Genomic DNA, 25,955 nt, shown 5'->3' on the forward strand with positions numbered 1-25,955 from the left:
GCACACCTAATGGAAGAATTCAAGATGAGCTTTTCCCCGTGCACTGGATCTTGGGCTTTTGACTTATGCTCAACAGGCAGGAATTGGAGCAGTTGCTCCACTTCGTCCCAATGCGCCCTATCGTACCTGGCTAAAAGGGCTTGGGTATTAGCAATGCGCCATTAATTTGCAGCTTGGGAGGCTACTCTTCCCAGAGGTGTCCATCAGCTTAGACTCTTTGTCTGGAGGTGGAGCATCTCCTGACGTTTGAGAATTAGCCTGTTTACAGGCATTAGAAACCACTAAAGAGTCCAAAGGTAACTGGCTCTTGATGAAAAATGGGTCTGAAGGTGCAGGTGTATATTTTTTGTCTATCCTGGGGGTGAGAATGCGTGCCCGTACAGGATCCTTAAATGGGTCGTCTACATGCCTTAACATACCCTTGCAAAAAAATGAGCAAAACAATTAAGCACAGTTGGCATGCACTCAAGCTAAACTGGTATTTGAAATAAACCTGGTATTCAGCGTTGATCTAACTTGGTGTGCACTCCCTGGGGTGGTTCCACCCTGCCACCTAATTCAAAGGAGAAAATGTAAACTAGAGCGTAATGTTCTAGACAGGGTGTGCACTCCCTAATACACTCCTGTTTGAGTGTGTATGAACTGTTCTTAAAAAGTGTTAAAAACACTTAAATTGAAATGAAACATTATGAGCAAATAAACCTCTAAATTATTCTTGATTTTAACAAACTCCATAGTTCCAAATCATACAAAAGGTAAATGAACAGTCAGCCGCTTCCTTTCAATGATGCGCTTGTTTTATTCACACTTCAAAAAGTTAATCCAAATCAAAGATAAATTCCAACAGTCAATGTTGTGCAGGTCCCAAACAATAAAATGCTGTTCATTCTTTAATCCCAATGCATTTCGGGTGTTGCCTGCACCCTTCTTCAGGGAATATCTACAAGTAAATTGATTATGCTACTTACCAGTATGCATCTGTTCTTGGCATGTAGGGCTGCTGACATTCATATCTGTGCATAGATCGCCGTCTAGTGTTGGGTCCGGATGATTGCACATTGTTGTCCTGGAAGAGTCTTTGAAGTATCACGAGATAGGTGGCTCCTCCCCTGGACTACAGTGCGCATGGGCATCCCCTCCATCCTTAGATTGTTTTTCGCCATTGTGGCATAGATGAACAAGTTACTTACCTTCGGTAACGATGTATCTGTAAGAAACATTAGTTAGTTAGATTCCTCACCTTCGAATATCCCCAGGCGTCAGACTGGATCCGGAAGATTTTTCGTCAGCAATACCCCTTGCGCGTCGCTAGGCGTCGTCTGCGGCTCCGCGTCCGTCGTCGGCGTCGTAATGACGTCGGAGTACTTAGACGCCGCCCTTGCGCGCGGACGTTAGTTCTTGTACATAGCCTTCCGCGCCAGGAACGCAGAGCCATGCAAGATACCGACACTGGTGCCAAAAAATGCTAGGGCCCTGAAAGGGATATCCTTAACCCTAGATGTCAGTTCGCAGAACGGGGAGGATGGATGGGTCGGTGAGGAATCTAACTAACTAATGTTTCTTACAGATACATCGTTACCGAAGGTAAGTAACTTGTTCATCTGAAAGAAACACGTTAGTTAGATTCCTCACCTTAGAATAGATACCCAAGCAATACCATCCCCGGAGGTGGGTCTGCGAACCAAGATCACACCAGAAAGTACTGGAGGACAGAACGGCCAAAGAAGCCATCCCTCCGGACTTGGCTGTCAAGGCAATAATGCCTGGCAAACGTGTGTAGCGAAGCCCACGTTGCCGCCTGACAGATGTCCTGCAAAGGGACACCCCGTCCCAAAGCAGTAGTAGCCGCCGTGGCCCGAGTAGAATGGGCGCGCAGCCCAACAGGAGGGTCCTTTTTTGCTAAGGAATAACAAATTTTGATGCACAAAACGACCCACCGAGAGATGGTCCGTTTGTGCACAGCTTTCCCCTTCTTAGCACCCACGTATCCAACGAAAAGTTGGTCGTCCACCCGGAACTGTTTTGTGCGGTCCAGATAAAAGGAGAGCGCACGCTTTGGGTCCAGACGGTGGAGCCTCTCTTCCTATTTGGAAGGATGCGGAGGCGGAAAGAAGGTGGGCAAGGTGACAGACTGCCCAAGAAGAAAGGGGGTCACCACTTTCGGAAGAAAGGAGGGACGAGGCCGAAGGACAACCTTGTCCGGATGAACAGAGAGAAAAGGAGGCTTTGATGATAAAGCCTGGAGCTCACTCACCCGTCTAGCCGAGGTGATGGCTACCAGAAAAGCAGTCTTAAGCGTCAGCAGACGAAGAGGACAATTATGAAGAGGCTCAAAGGGAGCGCACATTAGAAATGTGAGAACAAGATTCAAGTCCCACTGAGGCATTACAAAAGGGACAGGAGGGAACGTGTGAGTAATGCCTTTTAGAAAGCGTGTGACTACAGGGGACTTGAAAAGAGAAGGCTGATCAGGAAGCCGCAAGAAGGCAGAGATGGCAGCAAGATAACCTTTCAAGGTGCCCAGGGCAGAAAGAAGAAAGAGGAGAACCTCAGAAAGAGGGGCGGAAAGGGGATCCACAGCCTTTGCTGTGCACCATGCCACAAATTTGTTCCACCGGCAGGCGTATACCGTCTTTGTGGAGGGACGCCTGGCTGCCAGAATGATATCACAGACTTCAGGAGGCAAGTCAAATGGCATCAACTGCCGCCGCTCAATCTCCACGCATGGAGGTGGAGGCTGGACAGGTTCGGGTGTAGGACCATCCACTGCTGCTGCGACAGAAGATCCTCCCGAAGGGGCAGACGTATCGGGGGATCGGTCAACAGACTGAGTAGCTCGGGATACCAGTACCTTCGTGCCCAATCCGGAGCCACCAAGATGACTGGAGCCCGGTCGTGCCTGATCTTCTTCAGCACTCTGGGCAGAAGTGGTATAGGCGGAAAGGCGTACAACAGACCGCAACTCCACTCGTGACGAAAAGCGTCGCCGAGCGAGTGCCGCCTTGGAAATTCCAACGCGCAGAACTGCTGACATTGCGCGTTCTCTTCGGTGGCGAATAGATCTAACCAAGGCTCTCCCCACTGCTGAAAGAGACATTGAGCCACTTCGGAGTTCAGACGCCATTCGTGATCCATCATGCACTGGCGGCTGAGTTCGTCTGCTCTGGCGTTCAGAGAGCCCGCCAGATGTTGAACCACTAGGGTGACGCCCTGGTGTTCCAGCCACGTCCAGAGGCGCAGAGCCTCCTGACAAAGGGTCCACGACCCCACCCCGCCCTGTTTGTTGCAATACCACATGGCGGTGGTGTTGTCCGTGAACACCTGCACGACACTTCCCCTGACAGAGGGAAGGAAGGCTTTCAGTGCAAGTCGGATCGCTCTCAACTCCAACAGGTTGATGTGGAGACGAGACTCCGCCGGAGACCAGAGGCCTCTGATCTCCGCCTCTCCCATATGGCCACCCCATCCCAGGAGGGACGCATCCGTCACTACGACATGCTCCGGTTGGGGAAGGGAGAGGCTCTTGCCCTTGACCCAATCGCGGTCCGTGAGCCACCACTGCAACTGCTGTGCAGTGCCCTCCGAGATCAAGACATGGTCGGACAGGTTGCCGTGATGCTGGGCCCACTGAAACTTCAGGTCCCACTGCAGAGCCCGCATGCGCCGCCTGGCGTGATGCACTAGTAGGATGCAGGAGGCCATCAGCCCCAGAAGCCGCAACACTAGCCTGACCGAAACCCAGGATAGAGGCCGAAAGATGGGAATCAGGGCCTGAATATCCCGGACCTGCTGTTCCGGCGGATAGATCCGGAACTGCGCCGAATCGAGAACCGCTCCGATGAAGAGGAGCTTCTGATAGGGACTCAGATGTGACTTCGGCACGTTGATGGAAAACCCCAGCAAATGCAGGAGATCCGCCGTAGTCTGGAGGTGGGAGACGACTGCCTGGGGCGAGCCCGCCTTCAACAACCAGTCGTCGAGATAGGGGAAGACTGGAACTCCTGATCTGCGCAGATGAGCTGCGACCACCGCCATCACTTTTGTGAACACCCGAGGGGCACTGGTAAGGCCGAAGGGGAGCACGGTAAACTGAAAGTGCTCTTGACCCACCGTGAACCGCAGGTAATGCCGGTGGGCCGGCAGGACGGGGATGTGGAAATATGCGTCCTGCAAGTCCAACGCTACCATCCAGTCTCCAGGGTCTAGGGCAGCTAGAACCTGAGCCAAAGTTAACATCTTGAACCTTTCCTTCCGGAGGAAGGCATTGACGTTCCGGAGGTCCAAGATAGGGCGTAGGCCCCCTTTGTCCTTCTTGGGAATCAGAAAGTAGTGGGAATAACAACCACGACCTACTTCTGGGCTCGGAACGCGCTCGACGGCCCCCTTGGCCAAGAGGGCCGAAACTTCCTCGTGGAGAAGATTCAAATGATCCCCCGAGATACGGTGGTGCTGCGGTGGCATGGGGGTCGTCTCGAAGGGGAGGGAGTAGCCCCTGCGGACGATTTGCAGCACCCACCTGTCCGATGTGATGGACCGCCAGTGGAGCAGGGGATGGCGAACTCTGCCGCCCACTGGCGTGGAATGGGCCTGAAAGCTCGGACTAGGAAGGCTTTGAGGCGGATGCTGCCGGGGTGGATGTGGGCTGACCGCGTCGTCCTCCAGAACCGCCTCGGCGGAAGCCGCGACCGCGCGCAGGTTGGTTCTGCGGCTGGTGGCTAGGCGGACGCGAGGAGGCATCCCTTCCTTGGCCACGAAAGGCGGAAGTTTGCGACCGCGGGCCGAGAGGCCCAAGGACCTGGCCGTAGCCCGGGAGTCCTTAAAGCGATTCAGCGCACTGTCTGCTTTCTCACCAAAAAGGCGTGTGCCATCAAAGGGCATGTCCATGAGAGTGCTCTGGACATCACCCGAAAAGGACGTGGACCGCAGCCAGGCGTGACGTCTAAGCGTCAACGTGGTAGAAATCGCCCTACCCAGCGAGTCCGTAGTGTCAAGACCACATCTGATAGCATGTCGCGCTGCATCCCTCCCATCGGCCAGAGCCTGGGTAAGTCGTGTCTGGACCTCCTCCGGACACAGGGGCAGCACGTCCTCCACAGTATCCCACAGAGTGGGAATAACGGTCCAAAAGACAGGCGGTGTTCAAGGACCGCAGGCCCAAACTAAGGGAGGAGAACAGCTTTTTGCCAAACTGTTCCAGTCTCTTGGAATCCCGGTCCGGCGGAGCGGTCGGGAAGGAGGATTGGGAGGTAGAAGCCTGGATAACCAGGCTCTCGGGGGTGGGGTGTTGGGACAGAAAACTGGGGTCGCCCGGAGCAGGGCGGTGGCGCCTGGCGACGTTCCTGTCCACAGGAGGAACTGTGGAGGGCTTGGACCAGGTGCCCTGCAGAACGTCAATGAGGGCCTCATTGAATTGCAGCAGAGGCTCAGTGGAGCTTGCTGCAGACTGAAGCACCTCAGTGAGGACGTTAGTTCTCACAGCCACGGCAGGCAGCTCGAGCCCAAGGGCTGCGGCCGCCTTGTGCAGCACCACAGAGAAAGCTGCGCCCTCCTCCGAAGCCACAGTCGGAGGAGAGATGAATCCAGTGTCTGGTGAGTTATCCAGACCACTGGCCTCCCCCAGTTCATCTGCCCAGTCCTGAGCCTGAACGGCCATAGGATCCTCGGACCCTCCCATTCGCCCCCGTCATCCGATTCCTGGTAAACAGGAGGAAGGAGCGGAGCCGGACGATAGACATAATGTGTCTCCAGCGGCGCCGTACGCGGCGTCCATAGACGCCGTAACGGCGCCAGGTCCGGAGCGGGGCTGAACTGGGGCACGACGCCGAGCGGAGCCGGCGTCGGAGGTGGAACTGGTGTCGACGCCGGCGGAGGAGGCGTGACGAGGTCGACCGGCGTCGGCGGGGACGAGTCCCTCGGGCACTTGCGGCGTCGAGGCCGGAGCCGCCGACGGCACCGGAGCCGCCGGCATGCAAGGTTGCCCAGTCGGGTCCGCGGGGCCAAAAAGGCGCGCCAGCGGGCGTAGACGGCGGAGCCAGGTTCCTCATGGCCGAGAGGAAGGCACTGACTTCCGCCGGCGTCGCGTGAGTCCCAGGGACTGGCGGGTATGGGGACTTGCGCGGCGCCTGCGGCTCCGCTGGAGCCGCGGGGGTGGAACCACCCTGACCCTCGGCGCGACCAGCGAGGGGAGTCCGAAGAGCGGTGTCGCCTCTTGGACTTCTTGGAGTGCTTCGACTTACCCGAAGACTTGGAGCCAGACGATCGATGATGTCGGCGGCTGCGGCTCCGCGACCAATCCTTGGACCTCCTCCTGGACCGGGATCGAGAGGGGCGCGGAGCCGAGTGGCGAAGCTCGAGAAGCTTACGGGACCGCTCCCGTCTAGCCTTCGAGGTCAGGGCCTTGCAGTCCGAACACGACTCCGCGTCGTGGTCGAGGCCCAAACAGTAAAGGCACCGGCGGTGATGATCCGTAACCGACATCAAGCGGTTGCAGTCAGCACAGGCTTTAAAACAAGGCATCCTACCGGCACCGGAGTCGAGACAAGATCAAAAAGGATCAAAAAACGTAGTCAAAAAAGACTAAAAGGGGTAGCTCTCCCGGATCTGCGCTTACTGGCGCGGAAAAAAGAAGAACTGACGTCAGCGCGCGAGGGCGGCGTCTAAGTACTCCGACGACGTCATTCCGGCGCACGACGCCGACGACGGACGCGGAGCCGCAGACGACGCCTAGCGACGCGCAAGGGGTATTGCTGACGAAAAACTTCCGGATCCAGTCTGACGCCTGGGGATATTCTAAGGTGAGGAATCTAACTAACGTGTTTCTTTCAGATGGAGTGTAATACAGTGAATGATGACCATGCTAACTAGAAATCACTGAATGCTACAGCTGCTACAGGCGCCGGGGAGGAGGGTGGGCGATATGAATGTCTGCAGCCCTACATGCCAAGAACAGATGCATACTGGTAAGTAGCATAATCAGTTCGAGGCATGTGGGCTGCTGAATTCATATCTGTGCATAGATTATATAGCAGTCCCTCCATTTAGCGGCGGCTGCCCGTGCCAGCTGCAGCAGTCTGAAAAAGAGTTTTGAGAACAGCCTGTCCTACAGCTGCCTGCTGTCTTGTGTACATCTACACAGTAGTGTTTGGTAAAGGTATGTATAGTGGATCATGTGGCTGCTCTACATATCTCCTCTAAGGGGATATTTCCCAGGAAAGCCATGGAGGCCCCCAACTTTCGAGTGGAGTGGGCTCTTGGAGGAATCGTTAGTGTGCGCTTAGCTTTTTCATAGCAAATCTGTATACATTTAAAGATCCACCTAGCTATCCCTGCTTTGGAAATGGGGTTGCCCTTGTGCTGCGGGGAAAAGGCAACAAACAGTTGTTTTGTCTTCCTGAAAGTTTGTGTTCTATCAATATAGTACATGAGAGCTCTTTTGATATCAAGGGTGTGGAGCATTCTCTCCGCTACATTCTCAGGATTAGGATAAAACCCTGGTAGTTCTATAGATTGGTTCATATGGAACTGCGAAATGACCTTGGGCATGAAAGTAGGGTTGGTGCGTAGCACGACCCTGTTTGCATGAACCTGTATAAATGGCTCCTGAATGGTGAGTGCCTGAAGTTCACTAACTTGTCTTAGGGAAGTAATGGCAACGAGGAAAGCTACTTTCCAGGTTAGAAATTGAATCTCACAGGAGTGCAGAGGTTCAAAAGGTGGTCCCATCAGTCTGGTGAGGACCACATTTAGGTTCCAGACTGGTGACGGGGGGTGTCTAGGGGGAATCACACGTTTGAGGCCCTCCAGGTAAGCTTTGATGGCAGGCACTTTGAAGAGTGAGAGGTGCTGCCTGTTCTGAAGGTAAGCTGCCAATGCAGTTAAATGTATACAGAAGGAATTGTAGGCTAGATTGCATCTGTATAAGTGTAATAAATAACAGATAATGTTCTGTGTTGACGCATCCAGTGAATTTACGTCATTATTTTTACAATACATGACAAATCTCTTCCACTTGGCCGCATAGCATGCTCTGTTAGTGGGTCTCCTCGCCTCCTTGATGATATTCATACAGTCTGGAGGCAAGTTTAGGTAGCCAAATTCTAGGATCTCAGGAGCCAGATCGCCAGGTTCAGCTGTTGCGGATCTGGGCGCTGAATCTCGCCACGGCTCTGCGTTAAAAGAGTGGGTGTGAGCCGTAGCCTTTGATGCGGTACCACGGAGAGTTCCAGAAAAGTGGTGTACCATGGCTGGCGTGCCCACGTTGGAGCAACCAGGATGAGCGTCATCGACTGTTGCTTGAGCTTGCGTGCCACCAGCGGTATTAATGGTGCTGGGGGAAAAGCGTACGCAAATTTGCCGGACCAGTTCATCCATATTGCATTGCCTTGAGACTGTGGATGTGGGAACCTGGCGGCAAAGCTTTGGCATTTTGCGTTTTCCCTTGTGGCGAATAGGTCTACCTGTGGATGACCCCACTGTTGGAAGTACGGTTGGAGTACTGATGGATGTATCTCCCACTCGTGCATTTGGTGGCTGTGCCTGCTGAGCAGATCTGTCATCTGGTTGTCCTTGCCCGGGAGGTGTTCCGCCATGAGGAAGTTGTTCCTCTGAATGGCCCACTTCCACATGCTCCGAGCCAGGTGAGACAACTGTGGCGAGTGTGTCCCTCCCTGCTTCTGTATGTAGTACATGGCGGTCATGTTGTCCGTCCGGATCAACACGACCTTGTTGCACAAGTGTATCTTGAATGCTTTCATTGCAAGGAAGATCGCCATTAGTTCCAAAAGGTTGATGTGCATCCTCCTTTGCTGTGTCGACCATAGTCCCTGCACTGTGTAATTGAGTACGTGAGCTCCCCATCCCTGGAGAGACGCTTCCGCTGTCTGTATGATTTGTGGAACAGGCTCCTGGAACGGTCGGCCCTTGCAAAGGTTTTGTGGATTCCACCAATGCAGAGAGTTGTATGCCCGACCGCTTACCAACACTAGGTCTTTTAACTGTCCGTGGGCCTGATTCCATTGACGTGCTAAGCACTCCTGAAGCGGGCGCATATGTAATCTTGCGTGTGGGACTATGAAGATGCAGTAGGCCATCATGCCTATCAACTGCATAAACACTCTTGCTGGGAGTGAGTGTTGTGGTCTGAATTTCTTTATGAGCAACTGAATGCTGTTGATCCTCACTGAATTTGGCTGTGCCGTGGCTGCCAGAGTGTCTATGGTTGCGCCTAGGTACTGCTGTACGTGGTTGGGTTGAAGGTGGGACTTTGGATAATTCAGTGAGAAGCCCAGGCTGTGAAGAAGGTGAATGGTGTGGGACATGTGGCTGGCATAGTGCTGGGCTGACTTTCCCTGGATAAGTCAGTCATCCAGATAAGGATAGACATGTATGTGCTGTCTCCTTAAGTGTGCCGCCACTGTTGACCATCCTTTTTGGGGATCAGAAAATACAGTGAGTACACCCCTGATCCTTGTTCCTTTGCAGGCACGAGTTCTATGGCTCCTTTTTGGAGCATACTGAGAACCTCTTGTTGGAATAAGTGCAAGTGCTCTGCGGACATATGACGGTGTCGTGGTGGTATGTTGGGTGGAGTGGATGTGAACTCCAGACAATAACCGTACTGGATGTCTCTCACCCACCTGTCTGTAGTAATGGATTCCCAGACTGGCAGGAACCTCTGTAGTCTCCCTCCGACAGGTGTTACGTGGTCGGGGGGCAGTGACAAGGCGTCACTGTTTGTTGGTGGCGGAGGACCTGGAGCTGTTGTTTCCTCGGCCTCTGCCTTTGATGTTGTTTCCACGGTATCCACCTCTACTATTTTTGTTATAGGTGGGCTGTGTACCTCCTTTATTGTACTGCGACTGTTTGGAGTTCTGGGTTTTAGATGGTCCTCTGTTGCTAGAGCGACGAAAGGACCCACTCCGAAACTGCTGGGATTGCACAGCCCCCATAGACTTTGCAGTCTCTTATCTTTTTTGATTTTTTCTAGGGTGGTATCAGCTTCGGGACCAAAGAGGGAGTTAGGGTTGACCGGTTGATTGAGTATAGTGGTTTGTATCTCGGGTTTGAATCCCGAGATTCTCAACCAAGCATGCCTTCTTAACATGACGCTGGTGTTGATAGCCCTAGCTGCAGTGTCAGCTGCGTCAAGAGCACATTTAATGCAAGCGTTACTTATGAGGTTCCCTTCTCTAATGAGTGTCTCCGCTCCTTCTTTATACTGATCTGGGAGGTGCTGCAGCAGTGTCTCCAGGGTATCATTATGCGCCCTGTCGTATCGAGCCAGAAGTGCCTGAGTGTTGGCAATTCTCCAGGTGTTAGCTGCCTGTGCAGCAACCCTTTTCCCCGATGTTTCCAAGACCTTAGACTCCTTGTCGGGGGGAGGAGCATCACCCGTCGTCTGTGAGTTGGCTCTCTTCCGAGCATTGGAAACCACCAATGAGTCTAAAGGCAACTGTCCCTTTATGTAGGCAGGGTCCACTGGAGCTGGCCTATATTTTTTTTCAATTCTAGGGTTAAGGACTCTCGCCCTAGTGGTCTCCTTGAAAATGTCATTAGCCTGGTTTAGGACCCCCTTCAGCATGGGCAGAGTTTTCACAGATCTTTCTGAAGTAGAGAAGGTATCCATTAGAAAGTCGTCCTCAATAGGATCAGTGTGGAGCTGTACGTCATGATTGTTGGCGGCTCTTTCAATTAAGGTATTGAAAGCAGCAGTGTCCTCTGTAGGAGATGTTTTTGCCACATATGCCTGTGTATCCGGAGCAGTATGTGTGTCCCCTGCATCCGTATTGTCCACCCAAGGTTGGTTTTGGTCCTCAGGGTCAGTATCCACAGGATAAGTGCCCTCAGCATCACCATCATCTCCAGCATCCGTATCAGTGTGTGGGTGAGAATGCCTGAGTTTCTGGGGTGCCAAATTGAATGTGTTCCACCAGAACTGGTGATGTGGTTCTCTTCTTTTTCAATGGAATCTTGTATGGCTCCATTGGTGTCTGTTACGATTTTCCGTTTGTATATGGAAAGTCTACCAGTGGTGGCGTCGATAAACTGCCTTGGAACCTCATCTTCGTGAGGCACTGCAACAGGTCTCTGTTCCATGTGTATTCCTGTTGGTGCAGCGACAGTTTTCTTCGGGTCCATAGCTTCTTGCTGGTCGATACCCTTCTTTGCGTCAAACATCTTCGGTCGCACCGCTGGTGGGAGGCCGAACTTGATATGCGTCGACGCGACGTGAACCGCGCTGACCGGTTTCGGCTGCGGGGCTGTCTTCGCAACCGTTGTGGAAGCCTTGTCGTGGATGCGTAATAACGACTCCGACACCTTCTGCTTGACAAAGGGAGATGGCGTCGTGGATTGTATACGGTCCTTCTACGCCTTCTTCGTTGTGGCATCAAGCCCCGTACCAGATGTCGTCTTCTGGACAGGATTAGTGGGATGGGTTGGCTCTCGATGGCCGCCCTCCATTTCTGTGTTGACGCTCTTTGGCGCCGATACCTTCGGGTCGGCAACCTTGGCTTTGAGTTTCGGCGCCGCCCGTGGCTCGACGTCCCCCATGACCTCTCTTGGCGTCAACAGCCGTCTTTTGTGTCTTCGGCTCCGAGTGCTTCGAGGCCTTGTCGCCGTGGAGAGACTCTTACTTTCGGTTTCGATGCCGTTGCCTTCAGTTTCGATTCTCGTTGATCGAGTGATGGCACTTTGGATACCGATGGCTCTTTAGGATAGGTCGACGCCAGGCGTTTATGCGGGGCGGAAGAACGAGAGGAATGATCTTGGGTAAGGCCTTGTGGCGATCTCGCAACCTGAGCCTTATCGAGTGCCTCCTTCGGCCCTGTGGCGACCTGAGGGCCTAGCTCATTTTCCGAGCCATCCTCCTTGGCCCCAAGGGCCTCTTCGTCGTCTCCTACCTGTACGACGACGTCATCCTCCTCTTCATCTATTATAGGTTCGTCTTCGGCATCATAGTCGGATTCACGCTCCGACGCCGGATCCGACATCTCTCCCTGAACTTCAAGGTCCACGACCTCCTCATCTTCGGTCCCGAAGATGTTGTCCGGGTGCGGCGCCGCTTTCTGCGCCTCGAGCCGAGCTGCTCGACGAATGCGAAGGGTCTTCTTCGATCGAAACCTGGAGCACGCCATGCAGGTGGCTTCGTCTTGGTTTGGAGAGAGGCACTGGTTGCACACCAGGGTGCACGTCGAAGCGAGCATACTTAGCGTTGCAAAGAGGGCAACGCTTGAAGGGGCTATTCGATGTGTTTGGTTCCATCGTCGACCTTGATCGGGCCTCGGACGTCGAATGGCAAATGGCTAACTTCGATGAAACTACTTGGCGCCAAACGAAAATACCGACGAATAAAGGCATAAATACTCTAAGAGCTAAGATTAGGACATCCGAACCCAATGGCGGAAAAAAACAATCTAAGGATGGAGGGGATGCCCATGCGCACTGTAGTCCAGGGGAGGAGCCACCTATCTCGTGATACTTCGAAGACTCTTCCAGGACAACAATGTGCAATCATCCGGACCCAACACTAGGCGGCGATCTATGCACAGATATGAATTCAGCAGCCCACATGCCTCGAACATATCATTTGTAATTCGAGAAAAAATGGATAATCAAGAGTTTCAAAACAATAACATATGTTGACATAAGTCTCATAATTAAACAGAATGCACCTAGTCAGAATAGACCCATAGTATACAGGAAAGTCCAAAAATACAACGTAAGTGAACTCCAAGAGTTGGAAAATGGAGAGAAGACCATTGAAATGTGTAGGGAGCGGCGACACAAAAGCACCAAGCACATGCAACATAAAAACATACGGAATTCACCCGTGAATTAAAAGACAGGAAAAAAGGAAAAACGTGCGCAATGTACAATGAGAAAAGGAATATGCTACTTACCAGTATGCATCTGTTCTTGGCATGTAGAGCTGCAGATCTAGACACTTTTGCATAGATCGCCATCTGGTGTTGGGCCCGGATGTTTGCAGTTTGTTTTTCCTCTTGGAAAGTCTTTGGAAGTCACAAGGTCGGTGACTCCTCCTTTGGATCGTATTGCGCATGGGCTTCGGCCCCATCCTCAGATTGTTTTTCGCCAGCAGGGAAAAATGGAGCGTAGTAATAACAGTGAAGGAACCCATGTGTGTTGTATCTAAATAAGATAGACTGGAACATATACAGGTAGCCGGGGAGGCGGGTGTAGATCTGCAGCTCTACATGCCAAGAACAGATGCATACTGGTAAGTAGCATATTCCGTTCGAGGCATATGAGCTGCAGATTACACACTTTTGCATAGACTATATAGCAGTTCCCAACCTTAGCGGCGACCACCAGTATCTGTTGCAGTGGTTTGAAATTGTGTTTTTAGTACAGCCTGGCCCACACTAGCTTGTTGCTTGGTTTGCACATCTACACAGTAATGTTTAGTGAAAGTGTGCGGTGTAGACCATGTAGCTGCTTTGCAGATATCATCTAATGGGATGTTCCCTAGAAAAGCCATAGAAGCCCTATCTTTCGTGTAGAGTGGGCTTTAGGGGGGAACAGATAGCGTTAGTTTTGCTTTGTGATAGCAAATCTGTATGCATTTTACAATCCACCTAGCTATCCCTGATTTTGAGATGGGGTTGCCTTTGTGTGGTGGAGAGAAAGAGACAAACAGTTTGGTCTTTCTGAAAGGTTGTGGTCTCTGGATATAGTAAAGTAATGCCCGTTTAACATCCAACGTGTGCAGAGCCCTTTCTGCAACAGTTTGAGGTTGTGAGAAAAATACCGGTAATTCTACCGATTGGTTTAGATGAAAGGCGGAAATTACTTTGGGTAGGAATTTCGGGTTGGTACGGAGAACAACCTTGTTCTGGTGCATTTGGAGAAAAGGTTCTTGTATAGTAAGTGCTTGTATCTCACTGACCCTTCTAAGGGAAGTGATGGCTACAAGAAAAGCGGTTTTCCATGTGAGAAATTGCAGTTTGCATTTATGCAAAGGTTCGAAGGGCGGTCCCATTAGCCTTGTGAGAACTATATTTAAGTTCCACACAGGTGAGGGTGGTACTCTGGGGGGGGGGGGGGGGGGAGTATTCGTTTCAGGCCTTCCATGAAGGCTTTAATGGCAGGCACTCTGAAAAGTGATAGGTGCTGTCTGTTCTGTAGGTAAGCGGCAATTGCTGCGAGGTGTAGCCGAATGGATGTATATGCTAGGTTACACCTTTGTAGATGGAGCAAGTAGCATATGATGTGCTGTATAGATGCGTCTAGAGGATTGTGTTATGGCAATAAACAATAAATCTTTTCCACTTGGCAGCGTAGCAGGCTCTAGTGGTAGGGCGTCTAGCTTCTCTGATGACGTTCATACAGTCAGGGGGAAGGTTAAGGTATCCGAATTCTAGGATCTCAGGAGCCAGATCGCAAGGTTGAGCTAAGCTGGGTCTGGGTGTCTGATCTCTCCATGGTTCTGGGTTAGGAGGCATGGTGAGAGCTTTTGATGTGGTACTACCGAGTTCCAGCAGCGTGGTGTACCACGGTTGTCTGGCCCATGTTGGAGCTACTAGGATGAGCGTGAGGGAATGCTGTTGTAGCTTTCGCACCACAAAGGGAATTAGTGGGAGAGGTGGAAAGGCGTACGCAAATTTGCCTGACCAGTTCATCCATATCACATTGCCTTTGGACAATGGGTGTGGGTATCTGGCGGCGAAGCTTGGGCATTTTTTAATTTCGTGGGTGGCGAAGAGGTCTGTGTGGATGCCCCCACATCTGAAAGAACGGGTGAAGAACATGTGGGTGAATTTCCAACCGTGGATCTGCTGCGTCTGTCTGCTGAGCAGATCTGCCATGGTGTTTTGGACTCCTGGGACATGTTGGGCTAGGAGAAAGATTTTGTGTGGAATTGCCCATCTCCATATGCTCTGTGCTAGTTGAGAGCTGTGGAGAGTGTGTGCCGCCTTGTTTTTGAATGTAGTACATGGCTGTCATGTTGTCTGTGCGAATGAGGACTGCCTTGCCTAAAATCTGTGTTTGAAAGGATTTTAGGGCTAGAAAGATTGCCAGTAACTCCAGATGGTTGATATGGAGTAACTTTTGTTGCGGAGTCTATGTGCCCTGCACTGTGAGGTGTAATAGATGAGCTCCCCAGCCGGAGAGCGATGAGTCTGTTAGTATTATTTGTGGAACCGGGTCCAGGAACGGTCGACCTCTGGAAAGATTTGTGGTGTTTCACCACTGCAGAGAGCGATGGGTGCGACCGTCCACCAACACCAGATCTGTCAGTTGCCCCTGGGCCTGGTTCCATTGGCGCGCTAAGCACTCTTGGAGTGGACGCATCTGGAGTCTTGCGTGAGGCACTATGAAAATGCAAGAGGCCATCATCCCTATCAGTTGCATAAACACTCTTGCTGGAAGAGAGTGTTGAGGTATGAATCTTTGATGCAAAGCCTGAATGCTTGCAATCCTGGCAGGATTGGGGTAGGCTATGGCTTTTGAGGTGTCTATGGTGGCACCGAGGTTTTGCTTTATGTGGGATGGTGTTAGCTGGGACTTTTGGTGGTTCACCGTGAAGCCTAGCTGGTGAAGTAGGTGGATTGTAGTGGCGGTGTGGTGTACACATTGGTTGTAGGAGGTGGCTTTTATGAGCCAGTCGTCCAAATATGGGAAGACGTGAATGTGTTGTTTGAGGTGTGCCGCCACTACCGCTAGGCACTTGGTGAATACCCTTGGTGCTGTTGTGACCCCGAATGGGAGCACCTTGAACTGGTAGTGTTGCCCGTCCACTACAAATCTGAGGTACTTTCTGTGAGCATGGTGTACCGGAATGTGAAAGTATGCGTCTTTCAAGTCCAGTGTGGTGAGAAAGTCGTTCTGGGAGAGGAGCGGAAGTAGCTGATGAAGTGTTACCATGTGAAAATGGTCCGAATGTATGTATGTGTTTAGAGGCCGGAGATCTAGAATAGGTCGTAGAGTAGTCTCGTCTCTTTTTGGTATTAGAACATATAGGGAGTAGACCCCTACATTTTGCTGATTGGCGGGAACTTGTTCTATTGCCTGTTTTTGTAGGAGGGAGATTACCTCCTGTTTTAATAATGTGGAATGTTCTTGTGACATTGGGCGGTGCCTGGGTGGAATGTTTGGGGGGGCTAGATGTCAATTCTAGGCAGTACCCTGAGTGAATAATTTGGGTCACCCATTTGTCTGAGGTGATGGACTCCCAGACCCGAAGGAAATTTTGTAGCCTGCCCCCGACCGGAGTGGGATGGTCTGGAGGGAGCAGGGGGGGGGGGGGGGGGTAGTCATTGGGTTGGCGGTGTGGCAGAGAGGGCGGTATTTGTTTTGCCTCTGCCTTTGTTATTGCCCCTATAGCCGCCTCTTTGATAACCCCTTGTGAAGGTGGACTGAGCAGGGGATTTGTAGGAAGTGGATGCGCTATCTGAGGAGTAGCCTCTAGCCGTACCCCGAAAGGAAGAGCGGCGAAAGGAGCGCCTAGGAGGGTGTGACTGCAGGGCTCCCATAGATTTCGCCGTATCCGTGTCCTTCTTCATTTTCTCGAGGGCCTCATCCACCTTTGGGCCGAAAAGGTGTTCTTGGTCAAAGGGATGATTTAGGATGGAGGCCTGTACCTCAGGTTTGAAGCCTGATACTCTCAGCCAAGCATGGCGACGGAGGAGGACACTAGAGTTAATGGCCCTGGAGGCTGTGTCTGCTGCATCTAAGGCACAGTGTATGGAGGTGTTATAGTCTTACCCTCTTGAATTAATTCATTGGCCCTATTTTTGTATCTCTCTGGGAGGTGGTGCATTATGGTTTCTAATTCATCATAATGCGCTCTATCGTATCTGGCCAATAGCGCTTGAGTGTTGGCGATACGCCATATATTGGCTGCCTGTGACGCAGTGTGCTTTCCTGACGCGTCCAGTAGCTTTGACTCTTTGTCAGGTGGTGGTGCTTCGTCTGACGCCTGGGAGCTTGACCTCTTCCGTGCAGTGGAAACCACTAGGGAATCCAGTGGCGCTGGCCCTTTGATATAGGCAGGGATCTGTGGGGGCAGCCTTGTACTTTCTCTATGCGTGGGTTAATGACCCTAGCCCTGACTGGGTGCTTAAAAACCTCTGGTGCATGTTTGATCACCCCCTTGAGCATAGGTAGTATGGAGGTAGACCTATGTGCGGTATCAAAGGTGTTGAGGAGGAAATCCTCCTCTACTGGGTCAGTGTGTAGCTCTACCCCGTGATGTGCCGCCCTCTGAAGTAGGTGGTGGAAACCTAATGAGTCTTCCGGTGGAGATGGCCTGGAAGGGTAAAGGTCATCTTGTGGGACGTCTGGAATGTCTTGATTATTGTAGCTGTCCCATGGGTCTGGGGATCCTGTAGGGGTGGGGTCTTGGGGCACATCCCCTGGATCGTAATTTGGGTCCCCCTGATGATCATCATCGTCTGGAGACGGGGAGCGATGAGGTGGGGGTGGAGAAGGCGGAGGGGGCGGAGGTGGAGAGGGTGGAGGAGGTGGGGAAGGCATTCTGAAAGGGGAGGTAGCAGAGTCCTTCCTCTTTGGAGGTGGAGGCGAAGCCGGTTTGTCCAAATGTCTTTTTAGAAGAGTGCCAAATGTCCAGTTTTTGGATCCTTGGTAAGAGTCTTTTGCAAGGGATCCGGTGTAAACAGTTCCTGTGACAATGTTTGTTCTGTCGGCGCCAAAGGTTTCGGGGCAGATTACTTTTTAGGCTTGTCCGTGCAGTGCTTAGCACTGGGCTTGGGAACCTCCGATTTCTTGGTCGGCGCCGAGGTGGGCTTCGGCGTAGAAGTGTCGGTGCCGAGGGGCTTATGGGGTTTGGTCGGTACCGAAAGGCTGGGTTTCGATACAGAGGACTTTGGTGCGGGGCTCGGTGTCGAGGTAGAGGCCGATCTCTTTTACGGTGCCGAAGTGTTTCTCGGCACCGCTGGAGGGCTGGCTCGAGCCCGAGCCGCCGGAAGGCTTATTTGGCTTCTTCACCGGGCCCGAAGGTGGGGTGTTTGAAGCAGTGTCTCTGGTCTTGCCTAGGCCCGAAGGCGTGACCGAATCCTTTTTGGGTGTCGGCGCGGGTGCGGGAGGGGGTATAGTACTCACGACCCTCTGCGCCGGGGTGATGTCTTCCACATCTGAGTCGTCGGCTTCGGAAGCACTGACGAGGTCCTCTTCGGTGTGCTGCTGTCCCGGATCTTCGACGTCGTCCCCGAAGATGTCGACTGGAACGGAGGTCGAGGAGTGCGCCATGTTTCGTCGGGCCCTTCGATCTCGAATAGTCTTTTTCGATCTGAAAGACTTGCAGGCCGGACAGTCTCGAGCCTCGTGTTCAGGGGAGAGGCAGAGGTTGCACACCTCATGAAGATCGGTGTGGGGGAATTTGGACCCACATCGAGGGCACTTCTTGAAAGGAGTTCTTTCCATCAGCCGGGACCGGAGCTTGGGTAGGCCCGAAGGCCGCCGTCGATGACTGGAATCGAAGATGTGTGGATGATTGAGGAGATCTGGATCTGAACAATACCGCGATTAGCGAGGATGTTCGGAACCGGAGCGCGAAGTATTACATCCGAGCCCGATGGCGGAAAAAAAACAATCTGAGGATGGAGCCGAAGCCCATGCGCAATATGATCCAAAGAAGGAGTCACCGACCTCATGACTTCCAAAGACTTTCCAAGAGGAAAAACAAACTGCAAACATCCGGGCCCAACACCAGATGGCGATCTATGCAAAAGTGTGTAATCTGAAGCTCATATGCCTCGAACATATATGTACCTAATGACGATCTGTTTAGGAACCAAATCGCTAGTTTGACAGCTAAAATGTGTAAACTGCCTGCAGAGCCAAAAACAAGAGAGATGTACGTTATGTATCCTGAATAACCTGTACATAGCCAGCTTGTAACGTCTATGAATAGATTTTGAAAGGGACTGATCACCACTCATCTAACATATGACAGTGCCACTAGTAACCACGTGGTAGTTGCCGCTAATGTGAAAATACAAATCCAAGGTGAATCCAACTGTTGTGTGGAATCTGCAAGTGATGCATAATCGCCATCAACATATTTATGGAGTTGATTACGTGGGAATGTCACCAATCTAGAAAGGCACTTACTAAGTGTTGAGCCTCGCAATCAGTTGCCACATCTCCTCCCAAAAACGAAACACAGGCTATGGAGCAAGAAACGATCTATTACTGATTGTGTGGCTAATAAAATGCCGAGGAGCATATTCTCTTGTTGTAGAAGGAAAAACTTACTGCTACTAATAGTGTCCTTCTGCTCTGAACCACGTACGGTGCTCGACTAACAAGCCGGTATTCAAAAATGAGGTTGCTAATAAACGTAAAGCGTGTTACGTAAGTGGGTAATGGAAATAGATTAAGGATACTAGACGAGTGGAAAACACGAAACGCAGCCATTTTAGAGAAAGCTGAGTGGCTCTCATAAACTGGAGAATAAGTCGCTCGTCCCCAAATGAACTAAAAAAATATCAAAGGGAGAAAAATAAATAGAAAAATAAATAAATGAATAAAATAAAACATAAATAAGTGCCCCCCCCCCACGTGTATTATAACTAAAAGACAACAAACGCCCAGTCAATGCTCATCCCGGTGAGAGTGGTGTCGGATCACCAACATGTGTAGCAAAGCCATAAGTGGACATAGAGCCTAATACTGCACGTGAATGAAACCAGAAATGAGAAAGTGAAAGTGAGGAAAATACGTGCCGTGATACCTAAAGAATTAAGGTGCAAATACCTTCCAATTCTTTTGTATGAATACAAAATATTGTCATGAAACAGGTACAGAAACAAATTCATTTTGTGAGAAACATACAATCATGTCAAACATTAATCATTGATACACATTAATGTAGTGCAAATAACATTTGCCTATGAGTAGTATCTGAAACAACGTACACACTAGGTAACACAGTCCCCTGAATAAATACAAGTATTGGCATCGCACTCTTCGGGGTCGTGGTGCACTCCCAGGCACCACATACATATGGCATGCAGATCCGTGACAGACATTTGCCGCGTGTAGGTCTCACACGCTTTAAAGCCCGAAGGCATCGCACACTGTTCCGTAGCGCCGAAGGCATAGCGAAGGCCCGAAAAACAGGCCAAGGAACCGCTGGTTTTCCGTGATCTGCGTTGGGACACGGAAAAAGAAGAACTGACGTCAGTGCGCCGGGATGGGGCTTATATGGCTCCACTAACGTCATGTCCGTGGACGACGTCAGGTCGGAGCTGTGCGGCACCGCTCCCAGCACGCAGAGGTGCTGCTGCGGAAAGTTTTCCAGATCCAGTCTGACGCCTGGGGATATTCTAAGTTAAGAAATCTGCAGCTAGATGTCTATCAGATCCATGCTTCATTGAATAGCTTCTGCCGCAACAATAATTCAGTTGCTGCCAACCAGTCATATTGGCCAGATATTACGAGAGGGCAGGGAAAAAAGGGGGATCCTCTTCCAATCGGATTTACTTTTCAAATGTACTATGCAGAGGATTCGAGGGCCATTACCCTCAAAAGAGCCACAAAAAACTGGGTACCAAATAGCCGAACTTGAAGATGGCTGCACTAGTGAGTGGATCTGTGGACTGGGCTCAAGATCAGACAGTTACCGACCTTCAATCTCCCAAATAAATATATATAGAGGATTACTTTGACCAGAGTTGGAGAGGCACACAGTGCAATGCTTGAAAACCGGTAAGAAAACTGTAGCTGGGACTGTGCAGCCTTAACCTGCTATTAGACACATGTCGAAGGAGTCATATTAACTGCTGATTCCTGGAGCAGTGCTAATTCAGCATCAGGGAGCACATAACTTGAGGACTGCAGCCAGGTGAAATTGTGTAGCCTTGATCGTGGCTCAGGACGGCTGAGAATGGAGGACCTGTTCATGCCCCAGCAATAACTTACATAGTGGGAAATGGCAAGGCTGCTGCTGCTGCAGCTAAGCTGAGAATAAGTGATTGGTGCTCCCTGGGCAGAGATGGGTTGAAGTTGAAACTGACATTGATACAAGAGGTGAGGAGAAAGCGGACTGCTGCAGAGCTTGAGACCCAAGTTTTGAACATCCATGGGACGCCAGAACTCAATTGGAGCTTTGGCATTTCTGGCGTGGCAATCATGACCCTTTGGATCTCGAAAGGGGGGCCTTGCAAGATCCTACAGAGAAGTTAAATACTCCAAGCAGTTTTATGTAGTGAAGCTCTGTATAGGACAATCACTACAAGCAACATAGTGACTAAAGCATGGGCAGAACTAAAGGTATCTGCAAGAACAATGAGAACGAGACTGACTGAAGTGTTTTATCCCCCCCAATAATCGAATCCAAGAGGCATTTATTCATCCAGGCACAGTGTACTGATTGTGTAGCATTACTATTTTTGCAAATCTCTATCAAAGTGTGCAGCCACACTGTGTAACTGACTGCATACATCTTCTCCAGGTGCACTGAATAACTGAGATAGGTTAAAGCTTTCTTATATGCTGCATTGATCCTCGCAGAGTTCGGTATCAGAGCAGTCAGAGAAACGTCATGAAAAGCAGCAAGTGCAAAAACCTATTAGTATAGACATTAAAGACCGATACCTAGCTGGATGCAAGGGGGAGGAGCTCATTTAGACTGCAAGCATACTAACAATGGAAAAGAGGATCAAAATAACGACAATTGATTAAAAAAAAAATCCCAAACTTATTGCAGAGTAACTAATTTGCAAGGCAACAAACCATAGAAATAGAGGAACTAGACGTTAAGGCATTGCTCCTTGACATGCAATACAGTCTCTCTACAATTGATGGACAAAAAATGATTAGCATAGATAAAATGGCAATACTTCCAAAAACAGGTCTACAGGATAGATTCGATCAAACATAGAATCAGACCTGTAGGATGAAGGTCAAGATGGAACATTATTTTGCGAATACCTGTTACCGAAAAACCACTGGGAAGATTGAAACAGTTGAAAAACCTCAGATAATTTCAACAGATCGAGTTTCTCAAAACTATGTCATTGAAAGAGTACATAGGTCCCTCTTAAAAAAACAAAACTTGAGAACCCACCTGAGTAAACTAGAAAACCAGATGACAATAGAAGGGGATCCAACTATGAGAGGAGTGGTCAAGAATGAGGCTAATATCAAATATTGAGAAATTGCAGACACAGGTACATTACCAGAGGAAGTGTGTAGTGCCAAGAAAATGTGATGAGGGCGAGCGCACTGGGAAATATTAGCCACATTGATCACGATGCATGGCCTGAAGTGAACGTTACAAGTATAGCAGGAAAAAAAGACATTTAAAAAACTACTCTTAATTCAGGACATTATCTGGATAATGCAACAATGGCCTGGCTAAACAAAATATAAATAAAGAATGAATGATCCCAACAGCCCTGAACAGTAGAAGAAATCAAACAAGTGGTGACATCTCTACAAGGAGATAAGGTACGAGGTGGAAGTGGAAGTGGGTTAAAGATAGATTTTAGTCAAATAAGTTCATAGCAGCAAAGCAAAAACTGTCCGACACATGCAGGACATTACCACCATCCAATCGAAAGGAAGTAAATCAGACCTGCTTAAATCCCATCAAGATGCGACTCAAACCAACCACTTTTCCTGATCAACATAGATGAATAAGTTACTTACCTTAAGTAATGCATTTTCTGGTTCAAACACCCACACCAGCTTTAAATTTAGAATATCCCCAGTTACATTAAAGGAGGTGGCTCATTATTTAAACATTCTGTTTGACATCCAGTTCCCCACTCTGCTTTCTAGAGAGGTAATCAAGATGGAGCAGAAATATTTGTTCCTTAGAAAAGACATGACAGATTCAAGGTCCTTTATGTGGATAATAGATAACAGCCACAGCTGCAATGCACCTGACTCCAAGGTAGTAATAATATTCTCCATGCTTCATGACTTATCACTAATATCAATTTTAAATATATTTTGGAAATGCAACGATTTTTCTCCAATCATCAGTTCATGAGGTCTGAAAATACACACATCTTGATTGTATGCTTTTTAATATTGATATAAATAAAATAATTCAACTAGGAAAACGTTTCTAATGTAGGCTGGGATTCCCACAGCAGAGCTGCTTACAGGTAGTTGGACAGCGACCACTGGAGAAGCCTGCTGGGATGGCATCCAGTAACAGATAGAAATATGTAGGGATTTAAGAGCTAACACGGTCACGTGCAGAGTTGCATCAAGGCTGCAGTAAGAATAGAAGTGTCCAGCAATCCTCTTCACCAGCGTACACTTTCCCCAAGAGGGCGGGAAAAGGAATGATCTGTTTCAATAACCTCTACCCCTGAGGTGGGCCTTGAATGAATTTTTGGATCTGGGACCTATGGAGTTTTCTTGTAGATGGCCTTGTGATTCGCGTTATACAACTGCAATCCTGTTCTTTAATGTTTTCGTGCATACTACTTTCTGGAATATCGGATGATTAACATGCTACAGCATCGTGGGCACTGTTAGGAAGACCCTCCGTTTAATTCGGAGCATTGGAAACACCACAATAACAGCACCAGATTGCCAAAAATGATTTATACTTTAGAAACTCAATGCCTGGGCAAACAGTCTTCATCAGTTTAGACCAAACATCAGAGCAGCCAAAATTTTAAGAGATAATTCTTTACAAAATACTGTGAAATCTCAGATCATTAATGCTGGTGTTCACAACAGAAGTGCAGAGAATCTTAACTGAACAATGGTTGCAAGTAAAACAAATTGTCCATGTTACAAAAACTTCTACAAATACCTTTTGTAAAGCAGCCCACTCGCAGATTACCAATGCAACACTAATTCGTTGTAAAGCAGATTTAGAATTCAAATGGAAAAGTAATAAATGAGCGAGTGAATCAGCAGGTTTGATTTCTTGCGTGGTAGTATTTACACTTGGATCACACATACAACTGCAAAGTGCTCCCAGAAGCCTAGAAAAAAAAAAATCAGATTTTACTCTTTGGCATTCAATATTTTCAATTTAAATTTTTAAAAAAATCAAAATCTGAAGTTCAGAATGTCATATACATGAGGTGCTTTAACTTGAAAATCTTATGTTAAGTAAACTGACTTTGCTGCCATCACCCGTGCTCTCATGACAACATAATCCCTGGTTGCATGGTCTTCTGTAACACTGTCAGAACCAGCAATGTACTCTTGAACGACTTCCTTTGCCTGATTTGGCCCTTGCCGTAGTTTGCTACCTGCTTTTTCCTGTAGTATAAAAGAAAAAAATGAGTAAAATAAACAGGGGGGAAGAAAATCATCACAGTGCGAAAAAAAACTTAGAAACTTGGCACACGTGATTTCAAACTGTACATAGCAAAATCTCAGTACAAAAGACAGTTCTGGGGATTAGACAAACATTTGGCGATCTTGGCAAAAGATGACCTTAAATAAGACATCACTAATAAAGCAATTATTAACCCAAAACATGACATTCATATGTACTCTGGATGAGAAGATGCAGTGAGTATCAAGGTGCCGGTGAGCAGGCCGGCAGATAAGCAGCATGGTTTACAGTTAATCAAGATGGAGCAGATAGTATTTCAGTCCAGCCTTGAATGCAGAGAGGGAAAGAACACTAACTAGTTTGATTAGACATGAGATTAAGTGCAGAAACAGAGCAAACTGAACGATCTAAATCTGGATTATATATCCAGAGGTTTAGGGACTGTAAATAGAGAACAACAGTAGAAGGACCAATATTATCTAAGGCTGTAAAAGAACAAATTCAGGGAGGGTTGGACAGAAATGCCATGAATTTGCTTTCAGAGTTAGGAATTTGTATATTGCTCTTTTTTCGCAGACAGCCATCCAAACTTGTGTTGAGGGGGTGTCTGGGAAGAATGAATTGGGTTAATGTGGGACAGTTATGTATTGTAGGAAGAAAAATAATACATTGCCAGTCCCTCTTCACTCTCCGTACATGAAGACCTTATTACTTTCTCTGGATTCAGTGCAATATTTTGAATAACTTATTGTTGAGGTCGTCATCTACCACCGGTCTAGTAGTCGTTCGGCAGCACACAACATTTAAACATGAAAAGTGCATCTGGCTGGAATAGCCAGGTGTTCGACCAGGCTTAACCTCTACAACGGGAACAACATTTAAGCACTGGTGATCTGGAACGAGGGAAGAAAGGGAAACTTTGAATGTCAAGCACGTTGTTTTCATCTGCTGTGGGAGTGGTGGAAAGGAACCACTACTCAAATGTAGTCATTTCAGAGATATTAATGCAGGGTGGTGGACTGTTTTGAATGCTGTATCAAGTCTGATAATTAAAATAAAGTTGGAATTCTTGTAGTGAGCAGAGGTGGTTGAATTTTATGCATGTCCATGGAGTGAAATGCTAGAAAATCCAAATAAGTCAAAGATCCTTTGTTTACATAACCATCAAAGCTACAGAACATCCATGTAGTAAATACAACGGATTTTGCTTCATGCAATATCCTTAATGCATAACATACTGTAGTAAAACATTAAAATGTAATCAAACTTTATCCCAGCAGACCACATACAGTACAATTTCATTAAAGCTGTTTCTGTAGGAAAAATCAAGAGACCCTCAAATTAATAGTCATACGCTGCATGTCTAAATCCCAACTTTCAGAAAAATATATAATTCATGATATTTTATAAAATACCATGTTGTAAAAAGTGCTTTACAAAAATGGGCTCACCAACCAGTATTAACTATATAAAACATAATTTATACCTAATGTATATATACTTTCAATTGTTTCCACAGGACAACCCGTGCACAAAAAATACAAAGACGTATGATATTTTCAGAAGCTTCTCCCGCTTTATCCAGAAATTGAACAAAAATCTGCTCACGGAATTAACAACCAGGCCAGATGGGTAAGTCATCAAGATTCGTTTCGCCACTCTAAAATGCGATACCTCTTAGGACAAGCAGATCGGGTGCAACCTTTTTTCTGAGCCA

General features: G+C 48.9%; 1 protein-coding gene across 2 annotated transcripts in view; it reads right to left on the reverse strand.

The window, feature by feature from the left end:
• Positions 1–25,955, reverse strand: part of BTAF1 (B-TFIID TATA-box binding protein associated factor 1) — an 852,875-nt gene that overhangs the window by 348,816 nt on the left and 478,104 nt on the right. For both annotated transcript variants that reach the window (XM_085606166.1, XM_085606165.1), the window contains exons 17-18: positions 24,077–24,219; positions 23,762–23,936 (exon numbers count right to left, since the gene is read on the reverse strand). In XM_085606166.1, coding sequence (XP_085462292.1) covers positions 23,762–23,936; positions 24,077–24,219 — 318 coding nt within the window. The remainder of the gene's footprint in view (positions 1–23,761; positions 23,937–24,076; positions 24,220–25,955) is intronic.

This window comes from Triturus cristatus, chromosome 1_2 (genome assembly GCF_964204655.1).
Source record: "Triturus cristatus chromosome 1_2, aTriCri1.1, whole genome shotgun sequence".
In the NCBI taxonomy this organism is placed as follows: Eukaryota; Metazoa; Chordata; class Amphibia; order Caudata; family Salamandridae; genus Triturus; species Triturus cristatus.